Source organism: Rhynchophorus ferrugineus, unplaced genomic scaffold (assembly GCF_030347505.1).
Source record: "Rhynchophorus ferrugineus isolate W39M unplaced genomic scaffold, kcgeb_rfMv2 rfM1, whole genome shotgun sequence".
Lineage (NCBI taxonomy): Eukaryota > Metazoa > Arthropoda > Insecta > Coleoptera > Curculionidae > Rhynchophorus > Rhynchophorus ferrugineus.
The window spans coordinates 27,309,092-27,336,882 of NW_027472580.1; the positions used below are offsets into that span (position 1 = coordinate 27,309,092).

Here is a 27,791-nt window from a genome sequence, read left to right on the forward strand (position 1 = left end):
CTACCAATGTCACGACTTTTAAGTTCCTGATGAAATAATTTTTTGAATTAACATAGTTTATTATTAGCCATCATATCCCAGTTTAATGGATCTAATTTTTTATAAAGTGTCGTATAATATGAATTTAGGTCTCTGGTCCAATGGAGGAAGTTCTGCGAAAGCAGCCTGCAGTTCTCCAAGTAAGATGGTCCTTTCTCTTATTACCGTCAATTCCCACGTGTAAGTGATATTCTTGGCGCTATTGCAAATAATGGTGTTTACCTCTCGGATGCACATTATCAGTGGATGATGTGTCTATACTGTGACAATCACCACCGAAATCACATCTAAGCTCTTTTGAATGCATTTTAGTGTTTTACAGATAGCTAAAAATTCGACAGTAAAAATATATGCAACTCCCGTTTTATTCATTCATTACTCTTATATCCATCTGTATAAATCAAGAAATGATTCAAGTATTTTTCGGAAATAATTTGTTTAAAGAGGGACGTGCGCTAAGAGAACTGAGACAATCCTTGGGAAGAAGCCTCATTGAGGGATCAATGACCATAGGCGCATTCTGCAAAACTTATTCATCAAAGCTTAAATATTAACATCTGTTGCAACTTTTATTGTATCGTAATTAATTAAGAAATAGTGTGAGAAGTATAAAGGAATGTATCTACAAGGAAGTTTTATTTATATATAATACATTTGTATTATCCAAATATGTGGTAGTTTAGTAAATGTTTATGGCATAGTTAAAGTTCGTTGTTTTATATCCTAAAAATGTTTTGTAAATGAATATCATCTTACTGTTTTTTAAAGGCCATTTTTACTACAAACACTGGAGACGCACGCGTCAGCGCAATATATTCAATTTACCAGACCATGATGATTTTTAATGTATCCAAAGGCCGGCGCCTTGACTGGAAATCATGTAGTTTCTAAGAGTCTGTCCAACAGTATGTTGTTGACGTAATAGATAGCCGAATGTTATTGTAATCACCATTGTAATACCTTGTATGTTATCAAGATAGTGACCAATATAATGTTTTGTTGAACATTAGTATTTCTCATACAGACTATAGTCTATTCAAACCAGTAGTCACAAACGTGACCGATATGTTTCTGTCAAAAGCTGTAAATTCGTTTTACAGTCAGACAAAATTATCGCTGTCATTTTATTCTACTTAAAAAGAGATAGAATGCTGTTAAAGAGGTTAAAACATGTAACCTTGTTTTGTAACAAATACCTTGTTTTAATAAAATGCAATCGCCGTAGTTTTCATTGTATATTTTTTACGCCTTACAGTTGCACTGAGTATTAGTACGGGCACGGTCAAAGGCACAAAAAATCTCAAAAAATAAAAAACAATATAACCTTAAATTCACCAAAAAGAAACCGTGTTTATGCGAAACAGAATGTATACAAACAGTAAGTAGTATTTTTCATTCAAAGCATAATTTAATACAATTATTTCAGAGAAGCAAGTGTATCAACAAAGGCTGCAATTTAGGAATGGCTTAAAGTACATAAAAAACATTTTGAACAAACCATGTTAAAGAATTAACAATTTCAAATAGTTATTCGATAAATATAAATGAAATATTTAATTGAATTTTATGTAATTTACTTTTTTAGAAATAAGCCTGAGAAAAGTTACATGATAGATTGCAGAGTATTACATCTTCCTACCTATCACTGCAAAGAATTGCACTTGTATTGCAAAGAATTATTTTAATAGACATTCTGGTTGACAAGGATATTCAAACCAGAACTGCCTAGATTTGTGGAAAAGGCATTGTTGAGATAAACACCTTCAGTTTGTGTGGACTCGATCAGACATATTGAAGGAGAAATTGACAAATGGTAAAATCTTGAACGCAAGTTTTTGATAGATTGGAAATAAACAGCTTAGTTATTAAATTGATTAGTTTCTGAAAGTGACAGTGATTGAATAAAATTTAATGAATGTTGGCTAATGATCCAATGCTGACAATTACCAAGACAGGGTAATGAAAGAGGAAACAACTAAAGGTCAATAATTAACATACTTTAATTGTAGGAATTGATTGTAGGAGTGTGAAAGCTTTATGAGCATGCATGTTACTGTTCAGAATAACCATGAATGTTTGGTTAAAACATACAAGGAGAGAAATAAAACTAATTGTTTTGTAGATATGGCAAATGCACTAAGGAGAAGAATGCAGTAATTAAATGTAGTTTCATCAAGAAAGATATATACAGGCAGTAACAGGACAAACTAAAAAGAAATATAGTAATATCATAATGACTTCACAAGGATACATTGCATCGAAACAAACAAGAACTAAGCCTAAAACATAAATATGCTCCCTAATGAAAGTAAAATACATTACTCAAATATACAATTGTTAATTAGGTGGATTAGGGCTTCGGGGGATACCAACTCTAAAAAAAGGCGCCTAGAGCCCCACCTATACTGGTGTAGAAGAAAGTTCATTTTATGTCAATAGGAGTGCAAATATAGAAAAGCAGAACTAGTAGAGGGCGTTGTAATTTATATTGTGGCTGATGAATGCATAAAACATCAGGATTGTAAATAAAGTTCCTCTTTTGTTCCAAAGCCATAAATAGTGTTATTAATTTCATTTTTTCATTCAGTAACATTAACAATATGGATAATGCGTAAAATATATTATTTTTTTTAAATGCCGATCGATATTTTTTGCCATTTCTATCTTATATTATAACGTATTACTTACTTAAATGTTACTTACCAAATTTGATTAAAACAAAATACAAAAATAATCCTACACTAATTAACTTCATTTTAAACACTCTAGCTACGAACGAACCGCAACAGTGACTGGGTGAAACAGGGAATGATATGTATAGTCTATTCTATGGAAGCAGAAAAAATATTGATATTCTTAGCCGATATTTTTCGAAGTAGCTAATGGTGGGAGCCGTGCAGCGTTGCCAATTATGCTCTACAAACTATTATATTAAATAGGAGCGTACTGTGATATACTGTCCACAAAATATTAAGAATTTAGAAGGTTGTCTTAGATCGGCGCATGCCATACAATTTTTAGTTTCTTAATTTGCCGCTAGGTGGTTCGAGATATAAATTCGGGAGCAAAGCTCAAATTTGTCACCATATTCCAAATTCTATAAAGCAGTGCAACTCCAATGGAAGGTGGTGGGGTAATGTTTCACTTAGTCCAAACATTCTCCGTACCTAATATCACCAAATTAAGACGGCCGTGCAGCTTTGGCAACTATGCTCTCCAACGAGTAGGGTAGGAAGCTTTGTAGGTGGGGGTAATTTTGGTAACATTTTGTGAATATACTGTATGAATGTGTTGTATACTTTTTCCCATATCTGTAAATACTAGTTTAACATATGAGCAACCTAGCAGTCGATCTAACGTCATTTTGCCCTTGAATGACAGATCTTTAGTGGTGGTATAAAATAGTTATGTAGAAACCTGTAACAAACACACTTTTCTTTTATTGGTCTGCTATTTGGTGTCAGTACTTTATGACGTCACATTGATTGGCCAATAGTATTTAAATAAAAATCAAATTTAATTTTTAAAATTAATTTATTAAAATAAAATCCTATACAAGTATACATCAATGTAAATATATATTTAAACAAAATATACAAGTGTAAATAGAAGAAAATTAAGAGCTCCATTCCATGTAAAATTAAAATATTCTTTTATAACACCTTTTCCGTATTTGTTTATTGCCATCATTTTTATGGGATCTAATAGAGTTCTATCTTCTTTTGATATATTGCAGGTAAACTTTAAATCCTTCACTGTTAATATTGCATTAAATTGATTAGACTAAAAATACAATGAACACCTCATAATAACTTTTAAAATTTGGTCTTAAAAATTATTATGGATTTGGCAGTTAAAACACTTAAAATGTTTGTGTTTTTTTAAGATATCTCTTAAAATAACAGATATGTTGTTTTTATGGCAAAATCTAAGTATCACATAAAAGGGATTGTTTAAAGATCTACAAACAGCCTTGATGAAGTGGTTAATTTTGGGCCTGCGCGGCTGCATTACTTCTATGAAATCAGTATTGAGTATTTGATCTGTGGAACTACTTAATATAAAATTTAGACAAATATTACCTCAAATGGAGTAACATACAACATTCCACTCTTGTTTTCCTCAAAGCAAAGTTCTCTGGAACTAAAAATGTAGACTCCACTAGTGATTTAACAACCTCTAGTGATTCTAGACCTCCTGTTAAAAGCTAATATAAGTTATCTAAAGCGGCAACATGTTCATGTTCTTCACAATTTGTTCCGGGAAAATGATGTGAACAAAATTAAGTGATTATGAATGCTTTAATAGTTTTCTTAAACATACTAGATGAAGGAAATATGTTTCTACCTCCATTACTTCTAATAGTATGTAATAGTATTTGTAAATTTAAACAAGATAGATTTCTTAGATAAAATTCTCTTGGAATAAATCCCCTAAAAGTAGCAATTAAATGTTTAATTGATGACACCATAATAATTACTTTCTTCAAAGCAATACAATTTGGTACTATTTAAATATACAATAGCCCAATCTACTCCAATATTATTGAACACTCTTACTGTTCTGAAAAGTTAAAGTATTACATAAGTATTACAAATATTTTAAAGATATTTTACAATTAAAAATAGTATTTATTAGTGCTAATTATCCAGTTATCTTAATTATTACCTTCTTGCAGGACTTCTTTATATGGAGACATCACATTGACAGCATACGAACAAATTGGTAGATTAATTGAATATTCTCATTATTACCACTACCGTGTTCATAAGTAGGTTGATTTTCTGTAAACAAACAATAAATAAACAGACATCATACAGACATGTAGTAGATAGATAATTTTATATGTACCTGATAAAAATAATGTTGCAAACATTTGCTCTAATACCTGTTCGTGAAGGAAGGGTAATTCTAAATTCTTCACTAAAATTTCTGGGACAGACACGATGACGTTGTTATATTTGTATTGTGGTTAATCCTGATAATTTACTACTATTTACTTGATCAACCCATTTTTGGAAAAGAGCGAGATCATTCTTTAGGAAACGATGTCTAATTTCGGTAGTAGATTTACACCCAGGTACACTACATCTTTTACTACACGAAAACATTGTGTTCAATTTTTATATTATTATTTCTCTAAGACAGAACTCCACCTGATTAGAATAGCGGTGTGTACGATTAGGTTATTGACGGATAATTTTGGTTAGTAATAGAAAAATTAACATATATGGATAACTATGAATCTAACAATTTGATACAGTTCTTCTTTGTGAATTATATATATAACGATAATAGTAGATTTTGGTAAGTTTTGCTTAATAATTTAAGGTTAAGTTACTTTCTACTTTGTTATTTATAACTAGGAGTATAATATAAAAGGACATTTATTATATGTAACATGTCCGAAGGCTATTATGAAATCTGTACAAAAATATTAACACAACATTAACAGAATTAGGACTCAGTATGCAATAACAGCTATCCATATCAAAGAAAACGAATGGAATACAATATGCTGTCTTTTACAAACAAGAAGGAACTGGGTAGAAAGCCATGACAAAGGTAATATTTAACAATTTTTGTACTTAAGTATGTGTACTTTCCTACTCTAATTGTAGATATCAAAACTAGATTGAGATATAGCCAGTAGTTACATGGCAAGTTAATAGCTCTTCGCCAGGTTAAAATGAAAATCCAGTAAAGAAATGAAGAAAGAAAAGAAAACAGAAAAGTATCTTGTACAAAAAAAATAATACTATTAGTTTTTGAAATTACGTATATTATTAATAAAAAAAAATAAAATTAGTAATCATTCTAATATTATTCTTATATTGTAAATATTAGTAATACTTTGTCAAAATTAAATATACTCAAAACTACCTATTAAAAAGAAACAAAAAAGCAATTTGAATTTAATTTGAAGAAACCTGTGCTTTATTCTTAATGTGATGATTAAAACTTAATGAACACAACTATTATTTAAACTCTAAAAAATATAAATATAAGGATAAATAAATATCCAGTAGCTTTTCCACTGTTATCATACATTTTCTCTGCAAATGATATATAGTCAACAAATTATTGAGAGACTTTATTGGTATTTACACCTGTATTTTTGGGAGAGCAGTGCGCCCACATTTGAATTTGCTCCTCATCTCTTAATACCTTACAAAAACATGAATATACAGTATATTACCCTAAAATTATATGTACCTCGTTAAGTCATTTATGAATTCCACTTCACTCGTTTCATGAAATCTTACCATATATAACTTGACTAACTCCCTATTACTGTCTCCATTATTATGCTTCTTAAATTTTTTTTCATTTCTTAGAGCAACATTTTTAATTTTTTTTTTGCTTGGATGTTCCAATTTTGTATTATGCGCCAGTTGAATAGGAGTTCCATCAACACATATTATTCTTGGGTATGTTTTTAATTTCTCTTCCACTATAATATTCATAAACCCTACAGCAAAGTCTTGTTATTTTAATATCCTTCATGCCCTTCACCTAGGACAGATACCAATATATTAACAGCTGAATAAATATAAGTATCACTTATATTGCCGTAAATATTCAACTTCTTGTTTGAAAAAGACAGCATATTGTTTTCCATCTGTATTCCATTCCTTTACTTTCATATGAATGGCTGTTATTTCATGCTGACTATTAATTCCTAATTTTGTTAATGTTGTATTAATATTTTTGAACATATTTTCCTAATAGTCTTCGGACATGTTACAAATAATAAATATCCTTTTATATTATACTCCTAGCTACAAAATAACAAAGTAGAGGGTAACTTAATCTTAAATTATTAATCAAAACTTACCAAATTTTATTATTATCCCTATATACATAATTCATAAAGAAAAACTATCAAATTATTGGATTCATAGTTATTCATTATGTTAATTTTTCTATTATTAATCAAAATTATCAGCCAATAACCTTATCGTAAAAACCGCGACTCCAAACAGGTGGTGTCAATCGTTCGCCCTCTGACGGATTTTAAATAATTTCAGAAGTACGCATGTGCGGCGTGAACAAATTAAATTTGGACCGTATCGACTTTTAGTGTCGTCTGGCAGGTAGAAGATTGAGAAGATTTCGCCTTTTTGATTCATTCTGTGTTGGGGCTTTAACCGAGTTCTTTGTAAAAATAAATAGAGAGCGACTCATTTGAATCTAGTGTTCTAATTGCCCAAACACTTTCACCATATCAATTCTACAAAATCGGTTTTAACAATTGTTATTTCTATATTTTTATATCATCAATAAATAACGGTCATATAACGTAACCATAACTGTTTCATTGCATTTAACTTCCTTTCACCAAGCTATATAAATAACCCTAATAATGTAATAATAATTTAATTTTGTGTATATGTCACTAAATTATATTATTATAATTATATTATTAGTTTAGTCTTTAGACGAAATTTATTGTATTATGCTTAAGGTCATGACAATGTACATATAAAAAATAAGTTTTTTAAAAAAATACATGTGTTTTTACACTGAATAAGTGAAGGTAATATAATTTACATCATATTTAGTATCAAAAGAGTAAACATTTCGGTACATTTCAACATAAAATTATATTATACGGATAATGAAACATAATTATTCTTTGTTATAACATAAAAATTCTCAGATATCTATTTATTTTTGTATTTTATGTAATTTGAATGCAGAAAGTAGAAAGTGAGTATATAGCACATCCACAGAAAAGAAAATGTTTCTCCTATCTAGTATCATCATCGATCTACTTTAGGCGCTGTCTAGTGGGCACGCTTGTTTTACGCGTTTTCATCAATGTATATCGCTGATCAAAATACACACATGCACTTAACAAATAGCTAATACGTTTTTTTGGTAACATCTTTATTAGATATGCTTAGTATAATTTTAATTATAAATTTCATTTGTACTTGGCTTAATTCACAAGCAAGACGTGTGCGAGAAAATACATCAATATGTATTCCTCAATTATAAAATTATAAGAATTTATAGCTATAGTTTACACTAAAGGTATACACTTTATATAAGTTCGTATGGTTTGGTTCGTTTAAATCTTCTGATATCCTGCGCATTGACCATTAGTAATGCTTCCACGTTAGTATGATTTAGTATTTTAAGGCGAAATCTTGGATAAGTTCTCAAATCAATTTGATTTCCAGGTCATCGTGTAGTTCTTCGTTGATTACGCAGGGAGAGGCTTGGGTAATTAATCGAAGATTTTTGTTTTGACAGCGTTGGATGACATTTGAATCCCATAAGTCCAAATTGGCTTTATGATTGACTGATACATCAATCTCTTTGATTTTAGATCAAGTTGAGAGTATCTTGCTGAGGTTGAGACTAACCTGTATATTTGTTTTATTTTGGTTCTAATGTGTTTTGCTTTTTGTCTAATATGATGATTCCAATTTAATCTAACGTCAAAATGGATGCCGAGGTATTTAGTTGAAGCTGCTTGAGGAATTGGGCATTCATTGAGCGATATAATTAGGTTTTTATTATTTCGCCGCAATGCAAAATTAACATGAATAGATTTGGAGCTTTTAAGTTGAATTGTCCAATCTCTAGTCCTTTTGAAGACTGTTGACTGCCACTTGTACTTGAAGACTGTTGACTGCCACTTGTACTTTTTCTACCGCCCTAGGCAGAGATTTGTCGTTTACCATAATAATTGTGTCGTCAGCAAAGGTTCCAAGTAGTGTTTCATTTGTTGTTAGGAACTCATTAGTTACGTGGTAACAATTTTCACATCTTATAGATTAATCTCAAATGCCAAACCCGATCAAAAGCTTATGAGATATCTTGGAATATTGCAGTGTAGTATTTCTTTTCCTGAAACGCTTTTTCAATAGCTGCAATTACTGTGCACATGATCGATTATTGAGTGATGATTACGAAAACCAAACAGGAAATCTGGTATTATTACAAAATGTTTAAAAGGTTTAAATATTACTTTCTCAAATTATTTTTATATTCCATGTAGCAGCGAAATAGGCCTGTAACGTTCGACTCGTTCTGCAGGTTTGTCAGGTTTTTTGAGGCATTCCAGAACATGCTTCAGTTTTAACCAGTCATTAAATATATTTGTCAACACGGTGATTACTTTTCGTGGTAGTTCTTTTAATAAACCAGGTGAAATGTCATCTATTTCTGATGCCTTTTTAGAAATGAGGTTATCAATTTCAGTGCTAAGTTCCAATGGAAAAATTAGATTTAGATCTACATCGGGCTAATAAACAGGAGATGTATCCATTATATATTCTATATCATTGGGTTGAAATATGTTAGCTAAGTATTGTGTGAACAATTCAGCTTTTTCATCATTGCGTCGATTGTTGGCGGTACTCGAATAATTGGTCTTTTAAATTTTCGAATTGCTTTTCATAGCGAATAATCTTTGTCTGCTTTTGGGCTTAAATCACTTACAGATTTTTGAAAGCAATTCTGTTTATATTCTTTGATCTTTTGATTCGTCTGACTACTAATTCTATTAAAAGTCTGTTTTGTCTGCAACATTTCTGGTTCTGTGTCGTACTCTTCTCGCTTTTCACCTTTCTTTTATCATTTGTCTAATTGCGATGGGGTAAATTACTTCATATTCTGATTTCTCTCTTGCTATTGGGGTAGCATCTTTTGCAGCTGACCGAATTTGTTCAATTATATTTTTTGTTTACTGTTTAAGATCATCTGTACTTTTGAGTCTAACGTTTAAACTGATTTGTTCCTGCAGTATTAATTTGAAATTGTCGCAGTCAGTATATTTGTTGGTAAGATTAGGTTTTTTTGTTTTTCTTGGGATTGTCGCGCCCACTGTTAACAATACTGGAGTGTGATCACATGTTAGTTCGCCTAAGCTTTCTGTACTAATTTGTTTAATGAGATGCCTTTTGAAATGTAGAAATCCAGCAGGTCTGGGACTTTATTACTGTCTGTGAGCCAGAAAGTATAAGGTTTATAAGGGTTCGCACCCTGAATGATAATTACAATTTGTAAGGCTAATGACTTTGAGTAAATGGTTTCCTTTTCCTTTTCCAGGTGTTATTATTCGTGAACCCCAAGCTCTATGTATAACATTAAAGTCTCCATCAATAATAAACCTTGGATCTAATTTTGAAAATATATCTTTATATTGTTGTTGTGTCATTTTATGTCTTAGTGAACAGTATATTGAGTCAATATTTATTTTGGCCCAATCTTTTTTTCAATACTAACTATCGTGGCTTGCATGTCTTCATTTTTAATATTTTCTTGTTCGAAATGTTCTATATTTTGTTTAATTATTAAAGCTGTTTCGCCTCGAGCCTGTTTGCTGTTGTGTAGTGTCCAGTATGCATCATAACGCCGTATTTTAATGTATTTTTTTAGAAAAATGTGTTTCCGATATGAGAGCTATATCTATGTTATTTGTTTTCAAGAATAATTCTAGTTCCCGGACTGTTTGATTTAGACGATTTGCGTTCCATGTTGTAATTCTTAAGAACGAATTTCTGATTTTTGTCTATTTTTAGATCCGGATTCCAGATTTATCCAATTTTTCCACCCTATCTTCTAAATGACTGAATTTCTGTCTCATTTCAGTCTGAAATTCTTTGACCAATTTCATCATGTCGACGATGGTTGGCTGGTTGGCAGCTTTCTGCGGTTTTGTTGTTATTATTTTTATATGATGGTTTGGTAGCGTTTATATGTTTGTTCGGTGATCTTGCAGTTTTTTGAGTGTTTATATTTTCAACGGCAGATGGCTTTTCAAAGTTTTGGGCTTTGTCAATTTGACTTAGCTGTTCTGATGTAATTTTCTTTGGCTGGAGTTTTTTTTTATATACTGCACATCATTTATACTTGACAGGGTGAATTTTTTCGTTGCATAATACGCATGTTGCTACGCTATTACGTTGTTTTCTGCACTGAGTTATGTGATCTTTACCAGCACATTTCACACACCTTGGTTCTCTACTTCAGAAATTTTTAATATGTCCAAACTGGTGACAGTTTATGCATTGTGATATATTATTATTTTTCCAGAGGAATTTTATCTTCTTGCTTTTTTTTTGGTTTTTACTTCGGTCGAATCAGATTGTTTCCCTATCTTTAATGCTAGTTATCTTCATCAGAATGGTAATCTTCTGCTTAATTAGTATGCTTTTTTGGTTTATCTTGCGTGTCACCTTGCAGTTGTAAACGGACAGCAGCTATATCCTTAGTTAGTTGCATCAGTTGTTGGTTCAGACGCTCGTTATTTGTCCTTAATATTTCGTTTCCTTTCATTAATGTATTTAAATCCATTATGTTGTATTGTATTAAATATTTCTTCACTAATTTTCACTTTTTTCACTTTTCAAAATGTGGAACGTTTTTTTGTTTGAAAGCAAGTATTTACCTCACTTTCGGTTGACCGTTTGGGCGTTTTCACATCTATCAGCACGATACCGATACGACAGATCATTACGTACTTTCACACTTGCCGACACGATATCGTTTGTAGGGTCATGACGGGAATGATGGGAACAAATTGTATTTGCTATATTTGTGGCGCAAAAAACTTTTTCTTTTCCCCTTGGCATAATTGGTCATATCCATCCACTAAATATTCAAATATTTCTTACCAGCTCTTGTCTCTAAATATTTTGTTTTAATTATTTTTATTAGTCTTGTCCCATATACAAGACTTTGATTCTACTAATTCATTTAGTGTTACAAAATCATATTTAAAGCTAGATATTTTCCTCTTTTAACCTTAAAAATTTCTCTGTACAAAATAAAAGTCGGCACCGACACGAGTGGACCGATTGCTGCCCGCCGACATACCGTTGCCGTCAGCGACACTATACCGATATATCGGCGAGTGTGAACGGGTTCCATTTTTTTAACGTAAAATTACCATTGATTTTTTACGTGAGGGTCTACCAACATCGTTGTACGTGTCGTGCCGGCAGATATGAAAACGCCTTTTTCTAGTAATTCTTTGAAACAGTTAACCAAAGTTGACAGTACTAAATTACAGATGTATTTTTTTTTATATTTTAAAGTCTCTTTTTACCAACTATGTAAAGTTTAACGTGGGCTTCGAACCACGGTCCTCAGCATTAAGCCTACCGATTGGCGAGTGAGCAACTTTAGAAATCATCCCAGAAAATATCCGCTCTTACCCAGCCTGGTTACTGGCGTGACTGGGAGATCATTTTCCTTGTCGGATTTTACACTCTTGCCTAGAGCATTCACAAATATTAAACAATTACAAATATAAATTTAAGACCATGCCCCAGCAGGATTCGATCCCGCGGCTATCGCAACAGTAGGGGAATCGTCCCATCGCCTTTACCACCAAGCCGGCTATATATTTTAATTTGGTTTTTACAGAAACTCGTTTTCGGGAAGGAAAAAACACGAATTGTTGTTTCCGTAAAGATCAGGACCGAACTAGCTAATAAGTGTAGAAGAATGCGAGGGTTCGAGTTTACAACGTTGCCAGTAGTTTAAAATTATATGTATATTTGAAGAATATGATATAAATAGAATACATTATCCTGAATTCACAAATTAACCTAATATTTCTTTTGCGGTTGAAGTTACAATTTTTTGGCACATTTTTCATCATTTAAAAACTTTACACCATTTAAATCATATGTCCCCTAACAGTGTATGCAGGAATATCTTACGTCCCTCAAAAAGGTGCATATACCTAAGTTTTTTATGTATACTTTCCAGTCTAACAATGTTCTGAAATAATTTTATTAAATTATGTTTATAACAAAAAAAATTGTTTGTGTACTCACTGTTTTCATACTTTTCGTATATTTTATCTCGAATAAAACTAATATCAAGATGGTCTTGATCGTCACTTACTTCATATATAGACAGGTGTTCTTGGGTAAATTTAATATATTTTTCTTCATTTTGCTAGATATTTTAGTCATTGGGCCCACACTAATATTCGGCACAGCAGAAACACGCTAAAAGTCATTTTCAATAAAGCTGCAGCAACTTATAACATTTAATATCATAAATATTTATCTCTCTAATGGAATTTATTGGCAAACGGAAGCCTCCAATATCTCATTCCTGCTCGAAATAACTTTAACTAAAGCGCGTTTTCAATTAAAGTAATATGATATATTAAGCAGCGACAGCCTTTTACAGTCTCATTCGTTTACGTGTTCGAACGTATCACACAGCATTGTATCTTTTTTTTAACTAGAATATAATGAAAAGGAAAATATTGTCTGATTTCAAAACGAATTTATAAATTGGGACAGGAAATAAATTAAATATGTCGATGACGTATGTTCACAGCTACCTCAGATAAGCTCTAGGTAAAGGTAAAAAAAACAAGAGGCTAGTTCTGGAGAATCCCTGCATGCCCATAAAGCTTCAATTTTAAGACGTTGCCAGTAGTTGAAAATTATAGTTATCACAGATCAATTGAAAAGTCCCCGGCCTACCATAGTAAAACATATTTTTTTGGCAAAATTAGTTTTTTTTTATTCAACATAATTCCCTTCAAGGATGATACACTGATTATAGCGACCCTCCAACTTTTCGATACCACTTTTATAGTACGATTTGTCCTTTGCTTCAAAATAGGCCACGGTTTCGGCGATCACCTCTTCATTCGACGAAAATTTCTTCCCAGCGAGCATTCTTTTGAGATCTGAGAACAGGAAATATTCGCTGGGAGCCAGATCTGGAGAATATGGTGGATGATGAAGCAATTCCAAGCCCAATTCATGGATTTTTGCCATCGTTTCCACTGACTTGCGACATGGTGTATTTTATTGTTGAAGTAGGACATTCTATTTCTTCAAATGCGGCCGTTTTCGGCGATTTCGTCCTTCAAACGGTCAGTCAGTCAGTTCTTATAATAATATAATAATAATATAATATAATAATATAATATAGACATATTATATTTACATGGCATGCAGAAAATCACTTCATTAAGCGTTCTTCTGTATAAAATATTATCTTAATTAATTAGTCTTATTCTAAAGTTTACATATGTCCAGTAATCAGATCAGGTGGTGTTAAACGTTTTAGTCTACGCACTTCACTATCATTTCGCATATTTAGCTGACTAGCGAGTACATTTGGATGTACTGACACTCTTTCGAAGTACTTCACACAAAGACGTTGAATTACACTCGTTATAGATTCTAGAGGAATATCGCGTTGTATCACTTTATTTGAAATATAGTACGGAGCATCAACATTGGCACGCAACACTTTATTTTGGAACCGTTGAATGATGGATATATTAGATTTGCTAGCCGTACCCCATAGTTGGATTCCATATGACCAAATGGGCTTGAGTATAGACTCGTACAGCATCACCTTGTTATCTAATGATAACTTGGATTTGCGCCCGATGAGCCAATACATTTGATATAATTTGAGTCCAAGTTGTTTTCGTTTAGAGAGTATGTGCTTCTTCAAGCTTAGGCGTCGATCTAAGTGCGTACCAAGATATTTAACATGCTCTGCTTGGGGGAGTTGACGATGATTGATATTCACTGGTGGACATGTTCTTCTACGCAGGGTAAACGTTATATGCGTGGATTTTGTCTCATTGGCTTTAATGTGCCATGTCTTCAACCATAATTGTATTTGCTCCAGTTAGGTTTGTAGGTTTATTGATGCTGGATCTTCATGGGATACTAAGATTGCTGTGTCGTCTGCATATGTTGCCACAGTAGTTATTTTTGTGTGTTGGGCATATCGGCCGTATACAGGTCGTATACACTACCTTGCTGAACTCCTGAATATATGGGATTTAATTCGGTATGTTCATCGCCTTGATTTACAATAAAATTTCTATCAGCGAGATACGATTTTAGTAGCTGATAGTCCGGATGAGGGAGAAGTTTCTTTAGTTTAACCTGCAAGCCCGTGTGCCATACTTTGTCAAAAGCCTGAGATATATCTAGAAAAGCAGCAGAACAATAAATTTTGGCCTTTAGGTCAGCGTTTATTTTGTTTACAAGTCTGTGCACTTGTTCTATAGTCCCATGCTTATTGCGAAACCCAAACTGATGTTCTGGATTTTTTCTTTCTTCTACTATATAGTTTAGCTTCTTGATGTATAGTTTCTCGAAAACTTTCGAGATTATCGGCAATAAACTTATAGACCGGTAGGAGGTCACATCTTCTGGTATTTTTCATGGTTTAAGAATCACTAGTATTTTAGCTACTTTTCAGATGCGAGGGAAGTAATTAATTCGTAGCATAGCATTAAATATAAATGTTAATAGTTTCATACCCTTCTCTGATAGTTCTCTTAAAATTTTACCAGTAATTAAGCCATAACCAGGAGCTTTTTTAATATTAATTTTCTCATTATTGCTTGTTTTTGACCGTTAATTTTTCGTGCGGTAAGTCCATTTGAAATGGCGAATCCAGAAAGCTAGTAATTTTATTTTCGTCATCTTTATGTAGCTGAGACTGGAAAGGTTTAAAAACATTTTTTAAACATTATTTTGTGAAAATGTCGGCCTTCTCTTTATTGCTTCTAGCCCAATTATTTTCCCTTGTTTTAATAGGTGGGTTATGCTGCTGGGGTCTCTTAAGCTTTCTTGTTGCTTTCCACAACGAATAGTCTGTAGCCTCAGTTGGTGTTAAATTCTCTAGGTAATCTTGAATGCCTTGGTTTTGTTCATTTTGAATTAGTTCTTTCAGCTCTTTTATTACCCTATTAAATTTTCTTTTATTCTCTTCAGTCCTTTGCTGTTGCCAATTCCGTCGTAACTTTCTTTTTTCTGCTATCTTTTTCTGTATTGCATATAGTATATGTGTATTTTTTCTTGAAAATATTTCATTGTTAGGAGTCGCGGAATATGCTGCCTCCTGTATATTTTTTGTAATGTTTATTGCTGCCATTTCTATGTCAATTTCAATTTGTAGCGGTAAGTTTAGTGAGGTGTTTCGATCTAAGTTTTCTCTAAATGAGCACCAGTTAGTTTTATTATTGTACATTGGTAATTTTTGAAAAAAGTGTTACTATTATCGGTGAATGATCAGAGGACAGGTCAAAATATGATTCTGTATAAACACTTTTTTGTATCAATATTTTTTTAATACAGAAATCTATAATATCTGGCTTTTTATTTATATCTGAAGGCCAATATGTTGGTTCACCAGTAGAGATATGTTGTAAATTATATGTGTTTATTGCTTTTAGTAGTTCTCTACCTTTTGACGTTATTATTCTTGAACCCCACATTAAATGTTTTGCATTGTAATCTTCTCCGGCTATAAATCTATTACCTAGGGTACTTAAGAATTCTTGAAAGTGTTCTGCCTTGTTGTTATGTTTGGGTGGGCAATAAATCGCAGACATTGGTAGTGGTCCATGGACTTCCTATATGGTTATACTGGTGGCTTGCAGGTCGTCTTTGCGGAATTTTTCTTTTTCGAGATGTTTTATATCATTTTGAATAATTATTGCGGTACCTCCATGTGCTTTATCATCAGGGTGATTTGTATGATAAAATTTATATTTGGGAATTTTCAAATAATGTTTCTCCGTAAAATGTGTTTCGGAAATCATCATAACGTCAATATTTTGTTCAATTACGAACATTTTTAGTTCCCTGGCGTGTTGTTGGAGCCCATTGGCATTCCAGACGGCGATTTTGTAGCTATTGGTTTCAGGCATTAGGCAAGTTTGCTGACGATGGTTGTGAGTAGACCGAGCATCGTACTCATTTGATCCATTAGTTTGGTCATCATGTTTTCTAATCTAAAAATGTTGCTGCTAGTTTCAGTAGGTTGTGATGTGATTTCTCGATTTTGTGCTAAACCATTTTCAACCATTTGGGAATAAGTTATGTCTGGTTGACTTGGTCTAGTGAGTACACTGGTAGGTGTGGGTTGTTTTTGTTGCGGTTGATGCCTTTTTTCTTTTAAGGCAGGATAGAGTTTCTGCTGTAGTTGCTTGTGAACTGCTCAACCATTGTAGTTCGTTGGATGATTTCCATTACAGTTAGCATATTTCAGTTTTTTATCACAAACTTTACGAGTACAATCTCCTGTTTTGTGTTCTCCTGCACATTTTACGCATCTATATGATTTGCGACAGTAAGTCTTTGTGTGCCCGTGCGCTTGACACCTCGCGCCTTGTGGTATAATTCTTTTTATATGTGGTGGTTCGCATTTAATAATATTATTTTCCAATTTGGTGATCTCATACACCGCCTTATTATTTCCATTAGGTTTTACATCAATATAGAACATAGGCAGAAGTTTTTTTGTCGTGCGATCTCGTATATTGTGAACATTTACGACCCCGTGGTCTTTTTAAGCTAGTGCTACCTTGATGGTGTTAAAGTCCGTCCCGTGATTTAATCCTTTTAACACGAATTTAAATGTTCTCTCTGATTTTGGCCTGAATGTATGGTATTGGGCGTTTCTTTCATCTAATTCTTTTACTAGAGCTTTAAAATGATCCGCTTCGAACAATTGAATTTTTATTGTTTCATAGCTCACTGTTTTAATTGTGTAGTTCGAAGTAATGGTTTTCAATAGATCATTGATGTGTTTTATTACTCCTATCTTATAGACTGTTATTGGTGGTGGAACAACTTTTTCAGGGCTTGGTTGTATATTCTCTTCAATTTCTTCCGACAGGTTGCTAAAGCTGTCTTTTGTCTCTATTGGTTTCTGCAACCAATAGTTACTGATTCTGGTTTGTTTCCTCGCGATTTCTTCATCTGGCCTTCTCAATCGTTTTTTGTTAATGACTGTAGTCCATTCTGTTTGTGGGGTTTACGTTATTGCTGATTATTCTAATCTTATATCATAGTGTGCAAATGATTTGGTTGAATCGTTATGGTTTGCCATTTTTAGATTGTTAATATTTTATTTTATTTACTTCCAAAGTTAAAAAAAATAAAATAAATACATTGTTTATTTCACGCACTTCATTTTTCACTCAAGTATTATTTTTTGCGCTAGTTTTTGACCAAAAATACTATAAATGACTTTCAAAAGGACTGTTATAAAATAAGGAAAAATTATTTTAAAACTCTAATAAAAATTAAATGCATTTTTTTTTGGTCACGTAAACACCTATTCACTACACTTTAGGTCCGCTGAGAGATGGATAGCCGCATCTGTTATGCATTTTTAACGCTCATTTAAATAACCATAATAAAATACTGTTTTTTTTTAATAAAGGTATCTTTCTAGAGCTTGGGGCGTATTGAAAATTCGTCTTCACCTCACGAAGGTTAGAACCGAACTACACAAGGTAGTCAATGAAAATTATTTCATGCGCATCCCAAAATACAGACGCCATAACCTTGTCAGCCGACGTTTTGGAGCGGGTTCATCCTGTGCAGTCCACTTGGATGACTCTCGATTACATTTTGCGGTGAAATGATGGAGCCATGTTTCATCCATTGTCACATATCAACGCATAAACTCGGGTTTATTACGCTTGATCATTTTCAAACACTGCTCCGAATCATCAACTCGTTGTTTTTGGTCAAAAGTGAGCTCGCGCGGCATCCACTTTACGCAGAGCTTTCTCATACCCAAATATTCGTGAATGATATGATATACACGTTCAGTTGATATCTTTAGAGGGTCTGCTGTTTCATTCAATTTCAATTTACGGTCATTCAAAATCATTTTGTAGATTTTTTAAATATTTTCGTCGGTAACAATCCTTATTGTCCACAGCGTTCACCGTCTTCAGTGCTCATTTCGCAATGTCTAAACTTAGCATACCAATCCTTGATGGTTGTTTTTCCTGGGGCAGTGTCCGGAAACTCGGCATCAAACCAATTTATTCACGCGTCTTTTGAGGATCAGGGTTAACTAAAAAACATTGAAACAAACACACAGGATTTAATTCTACTAGCGCCATCTATGTATCAGGCCGAGGATTTTTCAATTGATCTGTTATTTGAATTGACAAATTAAACTAATATTTCTGTCGAGATTCAAGTTTAAATTTTTTGGTATATTTTTCATTTTCTATAATATATTTCATTTAAAAATAATTTCGAAAAGAAAACAATATGAAATTATTTATCAATATATAAACTTTACAATAAGAAACTAGAGGTATAATTTTATAAATTATTCGTATATTTAAAGATTATATTATATATCCTGGAATTCACAAATTAACTTATTTTTAACCTTTTTACCTACAGCCTTTAGTGTTGATTCTTCATTGGTGTGTGGTGTTCGTCATTGGACTCAGTGCATTTTTAGTTACCTCAAATTGTTCGACTGTTTCGCATTTTTCTAGAGGAATTTCAGTATGTAACAATATACTGTCAAATTGTCTCTAGGATTTTGGAAGAAGTTACTATATATTTTGGATTTTTTGGTAATGATATACTTCCTAATAGAAAGCTTTCGTTGAAAGCGTTTCTTTCGAATTGGATGCAGTTTTCAACGTGACTGACAAACCAAGCTTAATAAACTTATAAACGCGTGTTAAATATTCCTATTTTGTTAACTATTTTTACGGTTCTTTTAGATAAAATGATTTCTTTATATCTGAACACACCTCATAGTAGGAGTTGCATTCCAGGATGTAGTACTGTTTCAAATGGAGTGTACTACTTTCCTAGGGATCTTGCTTTATATATAGTCAGAATATAGAAATTTCAGCAATAGAGAATGAAAAACTAACGGGAATATCTTCTGAGGTCTTAAATAACAGCAAAAAGGTTTGTAGAGTGCACTTTACACAGGCTGACTTACAAACCGAAATCTGAAAGGACATTGCTTAATAGGGCCGCGGTTCCCAGTTGTTATTTAAATTGCAAGCCTTTTATAATGTTAACTATATGTAATTGATTTTAAAAATATAACATGCCTTTATTTTAACTGTTACACTGGAAAAGGAAGAAATTGATCCAAATATATCAGGAAACCTTATTGTATTGAACAGTGAAGTTATTGAAGCCTGGCAATGGACTTTTATTACTTTGTTGATAAACGAGGCAATATCACGACTGTTTTATTTAATACAGAGATTATGCACAAAACTTAACTTAACTAGCAGTTTATCCAATGTTTTATGTCACCGAATGTCTGTATTTTTCAACGTCATCAACTGTGTTGAGCATTCTCAACGAGATGTGATTGGAAGAAAATGGTTAGGTGTTGTTTGCTTTGGTGGATGAGAAAAGTGAACAGAATAGCAAAAGGCAAAAATGAAAAATATTTATTGCAACATCTAAATATAACACGGCTTAATAAATATAAAAAAAAGATTAAAAAAAGGATTTCAAAATAAATAGGCTTCAATATGTATATATATTGTGCTGTACACTATATTTGGCTCAGTTATATTTAAGATAATAAAAAATGCTCCATGTTCAATATTTTATTAAACTTTATATATTTAAAACTATAAATTCTTTTGTGTCAGTTTTTTATACTATGTCTTAATATATTGTTTGTATAATATATTGTCACTAAACATAGAAAATTTTATGAATTCTCCTTTTATATATTGGAAATATTATTACCAATATAAATTTTACATATACTTAAATAAAACGTATTTTTAAACTTTTACTGTATTTTTATTTTTATTATTATTACTTCTATTATTATTATTAAAATATTTTAAAATTCAGGCTTCTCATATTACCAGTCATGCCCTCTGGTGGCAAATGAACGCTAAATATGTTCACAGGTAATTCATGGAAGATTCATTTCTAATATCTTTATATGTTGTTATTAAAGTAGCCGCTATAATTCATGGGATTTTACCTCACTGCTTGTAAATGGCAACGTCGCGAAGTTGATTATATATATATATATATATATATATATTAACACAGAACCACAGGAGTAACAAAGAATTAACATACTCAATATAATTATTACAAATTTATATCAAATAATATAACGAATTAAAATACTTCAAATAAATAATTAAAATTAAATTAAAGGTTTATATTATCAAACTCATACTAACAAAAGCGAGAATGAACAAATATAAGGGCCGTTCTATTTTAATTGATCGATTACATAAATCTTCCGAACAAAGATAGCATTCCTGAACATCTTCATGTTCTTCTGCGTCGCATGCCGGTTTTCCAATATGTGAAATGATGTCTGTAAAATCAGGTTGCTTTGTGCATCCTCTTTTGGTATAAGCCATGCCATCTACAGCTAAAACGTAAAATATATGTAAACATTTCAAAGATATGTATTCCAATAATGTTAAATGAGTTAAATGTATTTTGTCTTTTCCAATAAAATATTTATCTATATATTAATCAGTGAAAATTTTGCCTCCATATTTGAAGAAAACGAGAGAATCTATAGGATTGAAATTTGGAACGGTTAAAACTTATACGAAGGAAGAATTTTTAGGCTAATATTTTTGTATGCTATGCCTTACAAATAAATATATTCCATTAAAACGAAAAATGCCCAAAACAAGCAATCAGGTATAGACGTCTATCAATGACACAAAATATAGGAATAAAACCTTGCGGGCTAAAAATTCATCTCCCCTATAATAACGTACTAGGATCCAATCTCGCTGGGGGTTATAAAGGTTTTTTATAATTGTATAAAATAAATGACAGTGTCCGTTCGTTAAAATTAAGTGAGAGTTTGAAGCCGTTAAATAACACAACTGGTTTTAAGAGATATAATAGTATCAGAAATAAGTTAACAACATCTTAAACAATTGCAGATACAGCGACACATTTATCATTAAGAACGCTGTTATTTATATCAAATGCAGACCACCAATTCTTGTACTACAAGTAATACCACAGTGAAGCAAACTATGGACTAAGAACTCCAAAAGATGTTTCATCAGTACAACTATTATCAGCCATGAATAATATCGTCATCAGACTATAAACCATTTGTTGGTATGCACGTAAGTGGACATTTGGTACACTATATAAGTTCATGTGGTTTGATTCACTTCAATCTTCTTATTTCCTACGTGTTGTCTACTTATCGTTGTATTTCTGTTTTAGTGCAGGGCTCTCCAAACAAGATAGGATCTAGTGCCAACAAAAATGACTAAATTCATTGGGGGGGGGGGGATGCAGCAAAATATTTGTAAAACTAAAATGCAGGTAAAATATCATTATTTAATTATTGTATTCCTTTCTCATTAACTTATATTTTAAAATTCTCTCAACCTCAACGGCACTACTGGTAGTTGCTAAATGCAGTGTAGGCTTAAGTGATATATCTGTCCATGAAGACCTGTATTACGATTTTACAAACTTCACTGTTGAATATGCACAAATATAGTTTCATAAATATAGGTATTGCCCATCGTTGAACTCATTTTTAGGCCAAAATTCGTCAGTTTCGGGAAACGTTCAACAAGGAGTTTAAAAAAATTAATTAGCCGGCTTGGTGGCGTAGTAGTAAAGGCGATAGGACGGTCCTGCTACTGTTGCGATAGCCGCGGATTCGAATCCTGCTGGGGCATGGTCGTAAATTTATGTTTGTGATTGTCGTAGGCAAGAGTATAAAATCCGACAAGGAAAATGATTAGAATCACGCCAGTAACCAGGCTGGGTAAGACCGGATGTCTTCTGGGATGATTTCTAAAGTTGGTCACTCGCCAGTTGCTGGGCTTAATGCTGAGGACCGTGGTTCGGAGTCCACGTTAAACTGTAGGTCAAGTCCAGATAAACACATAATTGGTAAGAGGAGACTTTAACATATATATTTAAAAAAAATCTCATATAAAAGGGGGCCCATATAAAAGGTACTTGATAATCAATTTTCACACTTCAACTGCCACTATTATTGGATAAAAAGTGCTATATCATCCTCAATTTTTTTTTAATTTGCGAATCGGTGCTCAAGTTCCACGATTATTTCGTCCATGTATTTCTGGTGGTCTTAAAAATTACATAATTCAAAATATCCATCTCTAATTATTATACAATAGTTAAGTTACAACATCATTTTATTTTAGAGACGGTTTGAACAATATCAGTGTGCCTTTAAATCTATTCGAATGACCGTACAAGTTGGCTATATTATGTTTTTTTGTCTTGCAACTTTAAATTCAATTCATTCAAGTGTTGCGTCATATCAGTTAAAAATTCAAGGAACTTCTATTTCATTTTTTAGAAATAAAGGTATTTTTTTTCTTAAAGCGAAAAGCGCTGCAAGCACTGTGTATCAATTTTACTTAAAAGTCTCTACATTTTCTATACGTCAGTGCCCTGTTTCCTCTAATCAAATTAGTTATCTTAACAACTTTCACAGCATTCATTTGTCGCAAAGATTTTCCATATAAAGCTTCTTGGTTGAATAACGGGTAATGAATGTCATATTGTTTTAAAAGTCCCGCCAATCCTGTCATGGCCTTTGCCCCATCAAACACAATACAAGAACATTTACAAAATCCAGCATCTCCTCCGTGATTGTAAAATCTTTCAAAATGGAAAGTATAAAAATTATTAATTGATTAATATCGATCTGGTCAGTACTTTCATCCAAACATTGAATAGTAATCGCAATCTAAGAAACGATCACATATCTTTCTCGTGAGTGACTGATTATATTTCCCTTTTCACACCCATGTCATCTAGTCATCGCGCCATTCTAGCTCTGGCTAATGAAACTTCATATGAGGCAGCCAAATTGTTCATTCTCTGTTCCTACTTCAGAAAACATAACTGTTCGCTGTGTTAGTTTTTTTTTGTACTCAACTATCATAACTTTTCTTGCTTTACCAGCATGTTTTTATGCTATTCTTTATGTAAAGAAGTATAGCGTCGTTTAACATCATATTCTTTACTTACAGACAAAACTTACATACAAATCCAACACTGAATTTTATTGTTATCGTTAGTGATAAAATATAGTCTAATTCCTATTTGTCATTGAATGTAAACCGTGCGTTAACTTCCGCGTCTCAAAAGAGATAAAAAGAACTTGTTGCCAGAAGAGATAATAATTTGCGGCTAGCGGGCTATGGCTTGGACAGCTCTGTTTTAACGTAACCCCATATTTCAATCTCATAAGTGTAAATAGGCTTTACAACAGACCGATAAATCAATCTCTTTGTTATTAGGTTAAGTTGTGGGTATCTTTCGACTAATCAGTACAGTTATTTGATTCTTACTCTGATAACCACAACATATAGATCAATTTTATATACTTTGCGGCCACATCTTTGTGAATGACAGACCAGAATTAAACTGATGCTGGAAAGTGAAGCATGCGAAACGAGTAAATTCGCAATATGTTGCGTTCTAATTCGACCGCACAGTACTGAAGTCTAATTTTTCAGATAGCACTGAATGACCTAGATGCACGTCTTTTTGGAGCTGCTTGTTGTAATTTCCATCAGAAGCTTTTGCGAAATTCATGTGCCTTTTATGTGAAGTAGCAATTTGTACGAATAATGTTTCACTGCGTTGCTAAAAGATTTCACACAGTAATTTGATGAGAAACTTCTTTCGGTGTATATTGAAATAAGGCAAATACTACCTTTTACGATTTTTGTTAATAGTTTAATTCTAGTGGGAGATATATTTATCACGACATTAAGAAAGAAAGTAGCAGCTTCAGCATTTAAAGAGATACTTAGATAGAATATAATGTTAAATATATGATTTATGTTGATACAACATCCAATGTAGAGAAAAAGAAGAACAATTAGGAGAGGGCAATGTAATTTGTACCGAGGCTGTTTAAAAAAGTTTAAAAGACCAGTTCCAAAGTCATGACCGTCCCGTCCCGAATTATAAGTGATTCGTAATATATAAGTCTCATAACATTTTCTGACTGCATCAAAATTAAAAGTATTAAGACTTATATTTAATCATTTATAGAACCAAAAAAGAAAATAGTACGCTTACCTGTATAATGAGCAATGTAACATGATGTTGTACATTCTTTTGTAGTCATTAACCAAACAAAATAACATCCATCCGAATAATCATTGCATTCATAACACATGTACGTACTGCCTAAAAATATAGCAGCAACCAGGCCATTAGAAGTAATTACTTAATAACCTAATACGGTATCTGCTTACCATTAGAAATAAAATCCGATATTATTATTATTATATAAAATAATTTTGCAATCATTTTGAAGAAAGTTGAAAAGCGACTAACCAGTGAACAATAAAATAAAATCTATTATCAATTAAAAGATAAATATTAACGCAAATAAATATATTTCTACCCAAACACTGACATAGAATATTAATAAATGCAAATTTATTTAAATTATTTTAAAAAATTGATTTAATATATTTATTTTTATACCAATACTAAGCTTATCAATAAGTTTTGTCATTTGATAAGAAAAATACGACATTATCCTCTAAAATACTTATACCCTCATTATTTAATATTATATATTGGTATGTATATTGTAAAAAAAACTATTAACCTGTTAAATGTGACATTTGAAATTTTGCTACATAAAATATATTTTTTTCATTTAGTATTATTGAGTACATAAAATAGACATATAATTCATTCAAAATAGCAGTGACACGGGAAACGTCGCAATGTTACCGCAGCTATTCTTGAGTTTTAGTACATTTAGGCTGACATATAACAAAACTTTAATACAAATAAAATAAAATATTCTATTAAATATAATTTATTTTAACATTATAGTTCATCAAATGAATTTATTATCGAAGATCTTAAAACTACAATTAGTTTTACAGCCACAATAATTTATAGGTTAGAGTTATTTTATTATATATACATTGAGATTTTTTCTACACTAGTATCGGCAGTGTTCTAGACGCGTTTTTGTACGTAGTGGTATCCTCCGAAGGCCTAATCCACTTAATTAACAATTGTATATCTGAGTAATGTATTTTTCTTTCATTAGAGAGCATATTTATGTTTTACACTTAGTTCTTGTTTCTTTCGATCCAATCCTTTTAAAGTCATTATGATATTACTATACTTCTCTTTAGTTTGTCCTGTCACTATCTGTATACATCTTTCTTGATACATTTAATCATTGCATTCTCCTTAGTGCATTTGCCATATCTGCAAACAGTTAGTGTTATTTCTCTACTCATACATAACTATCATGTATATTCTGAACAATAATACACATGCTAGTAAAGCTTTCACACTCTATAATACAATTCCTTACAATTAAAGTAGATTAATTGTATACTGACCTTTAGTGGTTTCCTCTTTCATCACCCTGTCTTGGTAATAGTCAGCATTTAATCATAAACCAACATTCAAAAAGACTTATTCAATCACAGTCACTTTCAAAAATACTAGTCAAGTAATAACCAAGCTGTTTATTTTCAATCTATTAAAAACTTGCTCAAGATACTACCACCATTTGTCAATTTTTTCTTGGATGTGTCTGATTGAGCTCATACAAACCAAGGAATTATTTTGGACAACGCCTCTTTACATAAATCCAGACAGTTCTGGTTTGATTATCCTCCTCGACCTGAATATCTATTGTAATACATCTTTGCAAGACCCCATATCAACTCAATAAGATTTCTTTTTGGCGAATTTAAGGTTATATTGCTTTTATTTTTTGAGATATTTTAGTGACCGCGTCCGTACTAATATACAGAGCAGCTGCAAGACGCAAAAAATATTTTCAATAAAAACGAGGGCTATTTCAAATTTATTAAAACAAAGCGTTAAAAGAACGTTTGCCGGTTTGTAATCCGTAATTATAATATTTTGAAGAATTTTCAGACGTTTGGCAAACGGACAACTTTTGCGGGCTAATTCCGTTACATGTTCGAACATCTCTAACGGCAATCTATCTCTTTTTAAATAGAATAAAATTACAAGGATAATATTGTCTGACTGTAAAACTAATTTACAACTTTAGACAGGCATATATTGACACTGATGTCATTGTTATTTTGAATTGACTATACATAGAATGCGATCTCCCATGTATAAAGTTGCAACCAAGTTTTGTTAGTCTTAGACGCCAGATGGCGCGCAAGGTGGGTTATTTACTATTTTAAACATTAGAAAGCGTAAAAACTACTAAAAAATAGATATTATCCAATGTATACATCCTTAGCACAAAACATTTAGAATTCTCTATATTTTCTCATTTTGTGATCTTTAGACTAAAAACTATATTAAAGCGGATTCACCAAATTGTCCTGATACTATCATAATATAAGATTAAGGAAGAATGCTTCAGTAATACTTACTATATACAAAAAGCCGCATTATTGATTATTATGACCCATTTATTTAACTCTTAATTATAAAAATAAACATTTTTATTATCGTGAAGTGTCATGTTTAGAGTATTGCTAAAAAACTATTATTTTCAATTACAACTATAGCTAAACATTATTTTAAAAGAATTTAAGGACAGCTACATAATTCACACTATTTATCATACTGCAATGAAGTTCTAAAGTGACGATACGAATTTAAAAAATATATCAAATGCACGATAACGTAAACCTTCAATAATCAAAACATTGCCTTAATGTAACTAGGGTAAATCAAAATTGTACATTATTTTTCCTCCTACAAAAAATGTGGCTGCTGAAATAGTTGTTTAGTGTTTTATAAATATATGCATTATTTAAGTCCCAAAACATATTTGTTAACATACGATAACGAGAACCACACTTGGTTTAAATTAGTTTATATAATCTAGCATCTACTGCATAATTTTAAAGCTGGTTAGTTATATAACCCTTACGCATGCCCTTTTATTACTTAACATAGTATATGATATTTCAGAAACCCAGTTTGGTAAATTTAAACAAGCTA

General features: G+C 31.9%; 2 protein-coding genes and 3 long non-coding RNA genes across 10 annotated transcripts in view; 2 read left to right on the plus strand and 3 right to left on the minus strand.

Moving 5' to 3' along the window:
• The window catches only part of LOC143206607 (uncharacterized), a 42,584-nt gene extending 39,510 nt beyond the window's left edge, over positions 1-3,074 (minus strand). For 4 of the 5 annotated variants that reach the window (XM_076419222.1, XM_076419223.1, XM_076419224.1 and 1 more), the window contains exon 1: positions 2,743-3,074. In XM_076419222.1, coding sequence (XP_076275337.1) covers positions 2,743-2,794 — 52 coding nt within the window. In that variant the 5' untranslated portion in view covers positions 2,795-3,074. The remainder of the gene's footprint in view (positions 1-2,742) is intronic. The other variant, XM_076419226.1, reaches the window with a different exon arrangement.
• Positions 1,277-1,762, plus strand: LOC143206615 (uncharacterized). 2 transcript variants are annotated; one of them, XR_013008477.1, is made up of 3 exons: positions 1,277-1,417; positions 1,466-1,565; positions 1,625-1,762. It is a non-coding gene; the product is annotated as an uncharacterized LOC143206615 (long non-coding RNA). The 2 variants fall into 2 exon arrangements; XR_013008476.1 differs by lacking the exon at positions 1,625-1,762 and having other exon boundaries at positions 1,466-1,601.
• Positions 3,075-3,146: 72 nt separating the features above from the next.
• LOC143206618 (uncharacterized) lies at positions 3,147-4,826 on the plus strand. The gene is made up of 2 exons (XR_013008479.1): positions 3,147-3,283; positions 4,718-4,826. It is a non-coding gene; the product is annotated as an uncharacterized LOC143206618 (long non-coding RNA).
• On the minus strand, positions 4,465-5,032 carry LOC143206614 (uncharacterized). Its single transcript, XR_013008475.1, has 3 exons — positions 4,891-5,032; positions 4,708-4,823; positions 4,465-4,602 (listed from the first exon to the last, which is right to left on the minus strand). It is a non-coding gene; the product is annotated as an uncharacterized LOC143206614 (long non-coding RNA).
• A 15,877-nt stretch (positions 5,033-20,909) lies between these two features.
• Positions 20,910-25,191, minus strand: LOC143206609 (uncharacterized). Its single transcript, XM_076419227.1, has 3 exons — positions 25,073-25,191; positions 24,894-25,004; positions 20,910-21,207 (listed from the first exon to the last, which is right to left on the minus strand). The coding sequence occupies exons 1-3, from the start codon at positions 25,125-25,127 to the stop codon at positions 20,987-20,989; spliced, it is 387 nt and encodes a 128-aa protein (XP_076275342.1). The 5' UTR covers positions 25,128-25,191; the 3' UTR covers positions 20,910-20,986.
• Positions 25,192-27,791: the final 2,600 nt, after the last annotated feature.